The sequence below is a fragment of the Phyllopteryx taeniolatus genome, chromosome 10, assembly GCF_024500385.1.
Source record: "Phyllopteryx taeniolatus isolate TA_2022b chromosome 10, UOR_Ptae_1.2, whole genome shotgun sequence".
Classification (NCBI taxonomy): domain Eukaryota; kingdom Metazoa; phylum Chordata; class Actinopteri; order Syngnathiformes; family Syngnathidae; genus Phyllopteryx; species Phyllopteryx taeniolatus.
In genome coordinates, this window is record NC_084511.1 from 13,659,966 (window position 1) to 13,670,763 (window position 10,798).

Genomic DNA, 10,798 nt, shown 5'->3' on the forward strand with positions numbered 1-10,798 from the left:
TCATCCTACTAATGCGCCCTAGTCAGACTAGTGCACTAAATTGTTTTACTAGTGCGTACAAAGAGTATACTAGTACATGGACCTTAAACTGGATATCAAAGATATTGAATAAATGCTGACATGGCTTTCCATAGTACTACACTTTAGGAGTGTGATCTCAAACCTGCTCCAATTTGTAAAAAGTGAAAATGAAAAAGTGTCCTGTGATGGACTTTCACTTTCATTTGAACAAACCTGGCAAGTTTGTAAACACTGTAAAAATCCAAAACATTAGTTGTGTACCAAAGTTGAGTAAAGCTAGAGCGCACTCCCGCCCGACAATCCTAAATCCGTCCCCCCATGGGAAAACTGGGAGGACACAACAATCAACACATATCAGGCTGCGAGAGCGAGAGCGCGCCTGCGCGTCCCCGACAACAAGTTTTCGCGTCTGCAAAATCGAGTTGACTGAAGTCGGTTGTCTGTTCACCGGGATGGAGATGAAACAAAAGCGGGGGTGAAATGTTCAGTTAAAGCGGTTATTTCCCCGATAGAGTGGTTTGGTCGCTCGCGCCAGGTAAGTGAACGCTTGACTGGGCTCACAGTCACACCCATCGTAATATCTCTTCTAATGGGGATATATTTAATCATAGAATGACAACTTGATGGAAAGTTGAAACAGTTGAAAATTGGGGTTTTGAAACCAAATGCGCTGTTTTTGATACTTTGAAATGCGTCATTACGCCATTTGGTGTTTGCGTGTTAGATTTTTCAAACGTGTTGAACGTGAACACATTAAATCACGGAGATTTAAAAAAAAAAAAAAAAAAAAAAAAAAAAAAAAAAAAAAGTTGCGCTCAGGCGACTCTCGGAGAAAGACTTTTTTGAAAAACTTCGACCACAAGTTGACATCAACCCAAATATTAAGACGTATTTCTTTCCAAACTCCGTCGTGATCAACGACTCGTCTTTGAGCCAGTGTGCTGAAACTTCTGAGTCATCCCTAATTGCATTACTAATCCTTCTTAAACCTGCCGGTACAAGTGTGTGCAACCAGCTTTCAGCTGTTAACAAACCTCTTATAATGAGGTAGAAGAAGAAAAAAATGTATACACCCTGCACTTTTTTTTGTGTGTGTGGTTAGCCTTGCATCACTCTAACATCTGCGCGGTGTCTTGATCTATTCTAATTGCAAGGGAGTAGATGCACGCTGGAGGTGTGTGAGTTTACGTGTGAGCTGAACAGGATGGGACAAGCATGAGTTCAAACAGCTTACTGTGCAGAAGTCATATCTCAACATATACTTTCCCTGTACTAAAAAAAAAAATGCATTGAATTTGTATGAAAAATAGAAGCAGAGGTTGTTACAAATCCACGTCTTTTGCTAATGAAAGGGAAGACCAGGCTAGTTCATCTGTGGCTTCTTACGGTTGCAAAACCCCTGGATAAGCCTGATTTCCTCTCTCCTTTTGTGCTCATATATTGCCAGAGATTTGATTTTTGTCATTGTGCTCTATTTGCTTAGGCTGGTGGACCTTTGGACTGTAAGCTTGGAAAGATTGTTTCCGACCAAGTCGACCCTCCTCCCTCTCCCCTATGCTCATCAACCTGACTGTCGCCGTCAAGGAATCTCGTGCCTTTCATGGAACACTGCCTCCTCTCCCCGCCGATCCAGCGCCCGTGCAAGTGAAAGTCATGGATTCGTGCACGATGGCGGTGCCCGTCCTGCCACCTCAACCGCCGCCGCCACCTCCCCCTCCTCCGCCGCCTCCACCTGCCTCCTCACTGCCTTTGGGCCGGACGGACAGTGCCCATCGGAGCCGGCTGAGGAAACTCAACTGGGAGCGTATCCCCAAAGAGAAGGTGGAGGGGAGGAAGAGCGTGTGGAGCGGTGTAGGCCTGGGCGAGGACGAGTTCCCGATTGATCTGCACTCTCTGGACGAGCTGTTCGGCCAGAAGGACAGTAAGCTTCAGGACGGGAGTGCCACTGTGAGACGACGGTCTGCTCTGTTACGCTGCAGAACTCCTCAGGATAGCCCAGAGGAGGTCAGTTCATTCAAATAACGGGCATTTTTTTAATAATTGAAACAAAAATACTGTTTTATTCAGCTTACTATGACCTTCATTTTACAGATCACTCTACTGGACTCCAAACGCAGTATGAACATTGGCATATTTCTTCGCCAGTTCAAAATGTAAGCCCATTCTTCTTACCTGGAACTGGAACAAGCGCTTAAATAATTTAATAACACATAAGCTGACATTGTTAGACACGTTTGACATCTTGTTAGTTAACTAGTGTTCTTAGCTAATTATCAAGGTGTCAACTTGATTACTATAACAACTATAATGACACAATAGAATCAATGGATATAATAATCGATTAGCTGCACTTGCAGAATTATGTAGATTCATTATTGTGTTGAAGTATATGAGGCTAATGAAGTGCCCTATTTGGCTACAACTCAGAGGCATTCTTTTTTCAGTCTCAATAAGTTTGCTATCTGAAGATTAAATAGAGTACATGATATCAGCTATGCTGTTTTGTTACAAAGCATTTACATTTTAATTGTTAAAACTATTATTGGACAAAATATAAGTGGAAAAAACTAAATTTTTACTAGTATTTTCTTGTATTTGAAATGTTTTATAACATAATCCATCCATCCATTTTCTGAGCCGCTTCTCCTCACTAGTGTCGCGGGCGTGCTGGAGCCTATCCCAGCTGTCATCGAGCAGGAGGCAGGGTACACCCTGAAGTGGTTGCCAGCCAATCGCAGGGCACATACAAACAAACAACCATTCGCACTCACAGTCACACCTACGGGCAATTTAGAGTCTCCAATGAATGCATGTTTTTGGGATGTGGGAGGAAACCGGAGTGCCCGGAGAAAACCCACACAGGCACGGGGAGAACATGCAAACGCCACAGAACTGTGAGGCTGACGCTCTAACCAGTCGGCCACCGTGCCCCTTTATAACATAATATTGCAAAAAACAACAATACTTTAGTTGTTCATTTTCTCCATCGTCGGCCAAGGGAATTTTGTCAAATGTCCACCCATATTTTGAATCAATGCATGTTTCATGCATTATACATTGAGAAATCATGGAAAAAACAACAAAACATTCTCTTGCAACGTTATCAAAAGTGATAAAAAAAAATTCTGGGATATGCACTAACATACAATGGACACAGACTCTTTTAGAAATCAGTGAAGCAGTTTTTGCGTAATTCTGTTTACTGACAAAAAAATTAAAACTAACATTTTTCCATCACTTTCTGGTTTCATCCTTTTGATTGAGGTCCAGTCAAGATAAACAAGTGCAGGAAACAGACGTGTTCAATTGTGCCCAAGGGGGACAACACTTGACTTGAACTGCCATAAATCAAACAGCATGTAGTTGGTGTCTGAAGACTGAAGGCAGAGGGGGCGATGTATGTGTCATGCATGGGTGTGTTCCTGTCGGTATTGCAGGGGGACAGGTGCAGGGGAGGCTCCAATCTAAACAGATGGACTGGACGTCCTAAAGTATCCAAGTTTACCACTTGAGAGTCCGAGTTGACACCTGCCAAGGCCCTTCAGAGTGTGTCTCCTGTTTAAGTGACCCCTTACTATGACGGACCTTCCTGCTGGCCTCAAGTCATCCACTCTCCTTAAGGCTATCTGCCAAGTCCCAATGGGGGATGGGGGTCGGGGGGGGGGGGGGTTAACAACTGGAGCATAAGGTGCTCTCAATAAGACTAGTCAATATGGGAAAGTACCAACTTTGGGGGCATGGGCAAACTGCCTTAATGTACTTAACTTTCTACAGCTCCTCACATAAATGTAATAATAGTGATCTTTCAAAATTATGTGAAGTCACAGTTGTTGTTATTGTGCTGAATAGTTTGCTAGAGTTCAAACAATACCTCACAACTTCGCTCTTTTGTGCTTGGCCGAGGTAATAAATCTCAGTTTTGATTTACATTACTACATTAATAAGAGTTTTCCTGATATGCCTAAATGACTGAGCTCTGTAATCACTTATTATTGCAAGAAACTAATCTTTGATCGAGTTCTTATGTCAGATTTCTTTAGATTGTTCCACTGAACATAATCTTGTGACAATAGAATGTGTACAGGCTACTGTATTTAGTCAATAAGTAACCACTTATGAGAGTAATATTTGAAATTCAGGACAGTTGATAACTGTTATCAGCTGTGTACAGTACATACAGTAGCATCCTGGTGTTGGAGTATAAGGGTGTGTGGTTGGCCATAAGATGAGGTTAATGAGGTTAATAAACAATTGGCGTAAAAGGTGAGCCGTGTCACTGGGTAAGAAAGCCAGAAGTCAACCAGATCAGTTTTTTGACACAACTTTCCAGTGTGGCGTCAACCAATCGCCTCTGCTCTACATGTTGACTGATTAGAAAAGGGAAAAATGTCATTATCTCATGTTTCGGCGAAAACAAAGAGGTGATATTGCTCACAGGAGGGAACTGGGAAATGATGCCATTGCATGTCTGGTAGCCCCATTGCATGCATGATGACATACTGATAGGGCATTTGGTGTGTTCTTTTTTTCCCCCCGAAGGCCGGCTAAGGAGATAGTTGAGGATATCAGGCATGGAGTTGGGGACCGTTACGGCGCAGAGAAGCTCACGGAGCTCTGCAAGCTACTACCCGACAATGAGGAGGTAAAGCGCACCCCCACGCCATTCAGCCATCCTCCTCACCTCCTCCGCCTACTCATCGTCTGGCTCTGGTTAGGATGATCAAAAAGTTCACTGTTACACCGTGTTGTATGATGTGGTCTGTTTCTGCAGAAGGAGCATGGTGAAAGATATTGGAATCGACTGTTAAACAGCAATCTGGTTTGCTGGATTTTTCTCAACATCTGTTCTCTTTCAGGAATCTCGCCTGAGGAGCTTTACCGGGGAACGTCGCTGGCTTGGAGAGCCTGATCTTTTCATGCTCCTGCTGGTGGAAGTCCCCAGGTACACTCCACCTTAGCCCTGCTTTGGATACTATTACCCACCATGACCCTCTGAAACCAGTGTGCATTTTTTTGTTTTTCCAGCTTGATTCATAGTTTGAGTAGTCTGTGACTCACATGCGTCCTCTTGAAATGACGTGTGTTTACTTAAGTGATGACCAGGAGTGCCTTTTTTGTCTTCATCATCACTCATCCGTGCTTATTCATTCATCCATCCCCCTTGCTCCCCTTCAATTAGTTTTCGCCTACGTTTGGATGCCATGATCCTACAGCAAGAGTTTGACCCTGCTCTGACCTCTCTGTGTGTGGCAGCCAGATGTCTGAGGGAGGCGGCCAGAGGTAAAGTAACAGCGGGAGTTATGCACTCTAGTGCTATCAAGATCTTTGTCTTGGGCTTTTTGAATGCTCCCATATTGAATTAGTCCAGGGTGGTAAGTAGAAAACGCAGAATGCAGATGATCTTCTTGTTTTAAGAGAACCCTAACACCAGGAGTAAAGACTATTGTTTCTTACTAAAAGAAGTTTGCTCATTTTTGTCTTTTAGAACTGCTGAGCTGTCCTGAATTACACTCCATCCTCCGTTTGGTGCTTAAAGCAGGGAACTACATGAATGCTGTAAGTCTCTCTCTTTATTTAAGACAGTATTTGTTTTCTTCTCCTGAGCTAGACAAAGCCAAATTTTGGATTTTGCAAGATACACTATACACGAGGAAAATGTCCTTGGATTTTTTGTTTTTAAATTATTCAAAGGTTTGTTTATCTGACCTTGTATGCGACTCCTCAGGGTGGATACTCAGGGAATGCAGCTGGATTCCGAATTTCATCACTGCTCAAACTAGCTGACACCAAAGCTAACAAACCCGGCATGAACCTGCTTCATTTTGTAGCTATGGTAAGATCTCAGGTTTTGATATTTATACTGTAGTAGAACCAGAACTAGTTAATAAGGAAGTAAAGTCAGGAAAACACGGATAAAATAAAATTAATCCTGACAAAGTAAAATTACAACAACAAAAGCAAACAAAAACAATTATATATTTCTACAGAAAAGTTGTACTTTTATGAGAATAATGTTGCAATATTGGGAGAGTTTGAATATTACAAGCGTAAAAAACTTCACAAATGTTTAATTATATTACCGGAACGTCACAAATATTTAATTATATTACCAAATTAATGTATACTACTGTATGGAACTTAGCTGTTAAACATATGACTATTTTATCCTATTATTAACACTTTTTCCCCTTGATATTACAAAGACTTTGTGCCCATAACACAATGCTTTTTCCTCTTTCTTTCTCTTCCACAAAACTGTAGCCAGACTGATCCTCAGAGCGTATGAGTTTGTCAGCATTTGCAAATTACGTTTTACTTTATTGGGAACAATAGGTCTAATCATTTGTTTGTCTCCACAGGAAGCTGTGAAGAAGGATCAGAGTTTACTGTCATTTCCTGGCCAACTGGGCCATGTTGGCTCCGCCTCTAGGTCAGTGTCTTCCCAAAACACGGATCCCATTGAATGACTATGAATATTACAACCTCATCTTATTAGCATCACTCCACCCGTGCGACAGGCTTAAAAAAACTAATGTTCAATTGAGCTCTCCTTATTAAGAGTCTTTTGTGAAACCATTATTGACCATGACGGTTGAGAGCGTAGTCCTTTAAGCTAGACTCTTGGTTTAGGATGTAAAACTCTTTTTAATGTCAATTTTTGAAACTGTAGGTTGTGCGAGGAGTCTGTGTTGGAGGATTTATCCAAGTTAAAAAGCAGAGTGCTGGTGCTGAAAGCGAATGTCCGGACAGAGAGACAGATTTTCCAGCATACACAATCTTTCCTAGAGGTAAAGATCATTGATTAATGCCCTCATTCTCAATTTAAGGTCACACAAACCATCTAAAATCTTTTCTAAAAATATATGGACAAATTTATTGTTTATTAAAGTGTTTGCATCTATGTGCAGGTGACAGAGGAGCGTCTAAAAGAGACAGAAGATGAGGTTGAGGGCATGAGGATGTCAAGTCGAGCATTGGTGGATTTTTTCTGTGAGGAAGATAGCACATTTAAATTAGAGGAGGCCTGCAGGGTCTTTGACTTATTTTGCCAGCGCTTCCAAAAAGCTATCAAGGTTAGATCCAGAAATGAAACGAGCCTTTTATCATGTATATGTAGCCTCGCCGCTAAATACACCATCCTATCTTTTGTCATAGGAGAATGCAGAGCGCGAGTTGAAGGAGCAGAAACGTCTGGAACGTCAGAGGGTGATTGGTGAAAAGCGTCGGTCCGTGGCTGTCTGCACAGGTCTCGACCTGGGCCACAGCCTGACCAGAGACCATCACAGTCAGGAGAACCAAGATGAGCTGGAGAGACTCCTTGAGAAGAACTTGAGCTACACCTGGAGCCGTCGTAGCCTGAGAAGTTCTGACACGCGCAGGTACTCTCACCACCTGCACAGCGACAAGAGCTTCCCAGAGCTGGGCAGCTGCCCCACGCCCATCAGCTGTCACTCAAACAGCTCGTCTGACCATGAGACATCTACTGTGCTTTGTAGCTCTCCCGAGACAGATGGGTTTTGTTCTCCGGCTGGTCAAGAAAGTGTTTTAAATAGAGACAACAAGAGTCAGTCGAGGCAACACCAGGTAATCAACCAGTGTATGGAGGTTGTTCAAGAATCTCACGTTGGATCGTATTCACAACATGGACGTGGCTTCACGGTAGAGCAACATGGGTCAGAGAGTATTTCTCTCCAAGTACAGGCATCAGAAACAAGTGGACTTACAAATGAGGACTCATTGTCATGTAAGCAGAAGGCTACCAAGAACAATGAGTTTTCACCCAACTCCCGTCGGAATGGTGCTGCTATCAACGCAGATACCCCTTTACTGTGCGCTAATAGGCAGAACTCCAGTCATAGACAACATTTTGGAGTGCCCCTGACTGACAAGAATAATTCTGTTCAGAATAAATTAAATAGTTGTCGTGTTGATGGGTCTGAACCTCAGTCTGCTCACAAGAGTGAAGTACTTTATAGTGACAACCGCGCTGCATCGTTGCGATATCGGAGATCTGAGAAAGAATCGTTATCTGTTAATGTTACAGATAATGTGGAGTTACAGCCACTTAACAGAGGGATTAAAGCAAGTGTTGCAATGTCTGGGCCTGATGAGGGTCTGAGGAAGCAGATAAACACAGGAGGGTTGTTGACTGCTGTCGAGGAAAACTGGATGCCTTCCAGTCTTCCAGAGTTCAGCCAGTCACACCCAGAGGAGAGTTTGGATGTGTTGAGTCCTGAGGGGGAGCTTGCGAGGTCATACTCCCGTGTAAGGGAAACGCTAGAGTGCCACACTCTTGTGAAAGGCCTCCGATCCTATGACACCCTGTCATCACCAACATCGCCACTGCCGCGACCAGGACCAAGCCTTTGCTCCAAGTGGAGGAAAGAGCGGGAGGTTGATCCGACAACTCCAGCTTCTCCATCGTTAAAGGAGGAGAGTCGAGCCTTGAAGGCTCCTGTGCGTAGTAGCATCAGAGCCAAGAGAGGACCTGGGTCATGTGCAGGACCTTCCAATAGCACAGGTGTTCCAAGAGTACGCCCCAAAACTGAAGCTACAAATATTGGCCCAATACCGTCTCTAAGCCACCCCACGACCTCACGTTTGTCCTTGCGTTCGTCTCAAGTCACACAGCCTGCTTCACTTCATGCGGAGGTGAAAAGAAGTAGCAGCGCACGAGAGGGACCACAGACTGCTAAAGAGCCACAGAGTCCTGGAAAGTCTCCCCTGACCCATAGGACCTTAGAGAGACCACCAAAAGACAAGGTCTCAAGCAGGACCCAGTCAGCATTAGTTAGAGGAAGTCCTCTCCGCGTGTCCAAACGAGTCGCTCCGAACCCTGAGACTCAAGCTACCACCAAGGCTCTCCCGGCCCACAGTCCGTCTTCTGCCACAGCAAAGACCATACGTACGGCTGTCATGTCTGCAGGCCGGAATAAAAACACTATGACCACAAACACGGGCCCCTGTCCTACCTCTAAAAATCCTTCACGAATTCCTGGTCCCAAAATGCTTCGACCTACAACAACTCAACCACTGTGGAAGTAAATTTAATATATTTTAGATCCTTTCTCTCAGTCTATGCAGAGCTGGTTATTTCTTTCCATAATGAGTTCTTGTACATTAGGCTCATTCATCTGCTTGTAGCTGATCGATTTTGGTATTATTTGGGTCACATTAAGTCATGTGTCTCATGTGCAAGTAGAAGATTAAATCCTCTTGAGCCCTACCTCGTCTTACACTTTGTATCCTTTGCAGGCAATAGGATACAATTCAATTGGTGTTTGAACAAAGAGCCAAATCATCACGTTGTGCCCAGTCAGAACGCTTGTGCTCTTGTTAAAGTGTATTAATCCGTTGCAAAAAAATCATTGTGTTCTCATTGTGTCGTGGTACAAACTTTGTATCTATCTATTGTGCAATTTTTAAAACTGAAGAGGCAGCGAGGAGACTTACTGTTTTTTTTCATCTTGTTTTGTATCAGAAGAATATATAACATTTTTGAATAGTCATGGCTGTTATTCACTGTATTATTTGTATATAGCATAAATAAAGGAGGTTATATGGACAAAGGTGTTTCTCTCTGTTCCTACGGTTAACTTAGACTAGCCATTACCAAAACCAGACCCCCCCCCCAAAAAAAAAAGAAAAATAGTCTACTATGATGGCCTAATCATTATAAGGAACACTGACCTACATTTAAGAGCACAATTCTAATATTTGTTTTCAATAAAAGAGTTTTTTTTTTCCAAGCACTGCACTGCACTGCATCCAGTACGTGTATGTGGATGTTCAGGGGTGGAGCCAGTGGGGGTAGCACTGGACTCCCCTGAAATCTGATTGGACCCCCCAGGAACCTCCTCTAGATGATTGACATATCACGGCACCGCACGTCTTGTCGAAAGGAACCGTTTGCATTATGAAATCAGTGCTGCCTTTTGACTGCTAAGTCTCTCCTGTACAGTAGATGGCGCTATGCACCACAAATAGTTGTAATCCACATTTATTATGAGAGGAAGAAGAAGAATCGCCACCGAAGAAGAGGATTTGCCCCAGAGACAATCTACGACGTTATTCTAAAGTAAGTTTTACGGTGGTGTCCTAATGAGTCACTGTTTAAAATCACTTTTGTGTGCAGATAGGAGATCGTTTGACTAGCATCCACGGGTATCAAGCTAAACTTAACGTAAAGTTACATCTCATGGCGGTAAAAACGCAAACTTGCAGTGTTTCAATAAGCAGCCAGTGCAGTGTGTCAGTCTCTCTCGCCCACTGGCACACACAGACACGGGCACATGGACAAGTTACATCTCATGGCGTCTACATATTAACGTGTACATTTCATTCGGGTTGCTGCTTATATTGACGTGTTTCTCCAATGATTTTAGAGGACTGAAACTAGCAGACAATCGGCCAGCAAGCTGTTTCGTGCTCAGTTGGTTCAAATGAAATATGACGTGAAGGAGGCTGGGAGATTATCCTTCACGTTTCCCCCTTTGTTATGTCTCTAAACTGTTGACGTACTGATGTTTGTTTAAAAGCTTTAATACTGACAAGGCTACAGTGTCAATAGTTTTGCTGTTGCATTGTTTCCCTTCTATGCAGCATCTTATTTCATGCATAATGCACTGCACAACAGGCTAGCTAAAAACACTTTTAAGACAAACTAGTGGAGTGCTTTCAACGGAAGCTTAAGGAGTTGAGGGCATCACAAAAGTGCCGTTAATGAGCTTCACAAGTGTAACTTGTTTAAAGAGCATATATACTGTAATTCAAGTGA

General features: G+C 43.2%; 1 protein-coding gene across 1 annotated transcript; it reads left to right on the plus strand.

Moving 5' to 3' along the window:
* Positions 1-369: 369 nt before the first annotated feature.
* Positions 370-9,590, plus strand: fhdc2 (FH2 domain containing 2). Its single transcript, XM_061788146.1, has 12 exons — positions 370-556; positions 1,505-2,025; positions 2,113-2,174; positions 4,561-4,663; positions 4,878-4,963; positions 5,201-5,301; positions 5,507-5,577; positions 5,747-5,854; positions 6,381-6,451; positions 6,692-6,809; positions 6,930-7,094; positions 7,177-9,590. The coding sequence occupies exons 2-12, from the start codon at positions 1,576-1,578 to the stop codon at positions 9,064-9,066; spliced, it is 3,225 nt and encodes a 1,074-aa protein (XP_061644130.1). The 5' UTR covers positions 370-556; positions 1,505-1,575; the 3' UTR covers positions 9,067-9,590.
* The last annotated feature ends 1,208 nt before the right edge of the window (positions 9,591-10,798 follow it).

Bases quoted from the DNA above. Each gene is read 5' to 3' on its own strand.
- fhdc2 (XM_061788146.1), top strand. From the start codon at position 1,576: ATGCTCATCAACCTGACTGTCGCCGTCAAGGAATCTCGTGCCTTTCAT. The intron at 4,964-5,200 runs GTACACTCCACC...CCCTTCAATTAG, and splicing joins CTGCTGGTGGAAGTCCCCAG to TTTTCGCCTACGTTTGGATG. The intron at 7,095-7,176 runs GTTAGATCCAGA...CTTTTGTCATAG, and splicing joins GCTTCCAAAAAGCTATCAAG to GAGAATGCAGAGCGCGAGTT.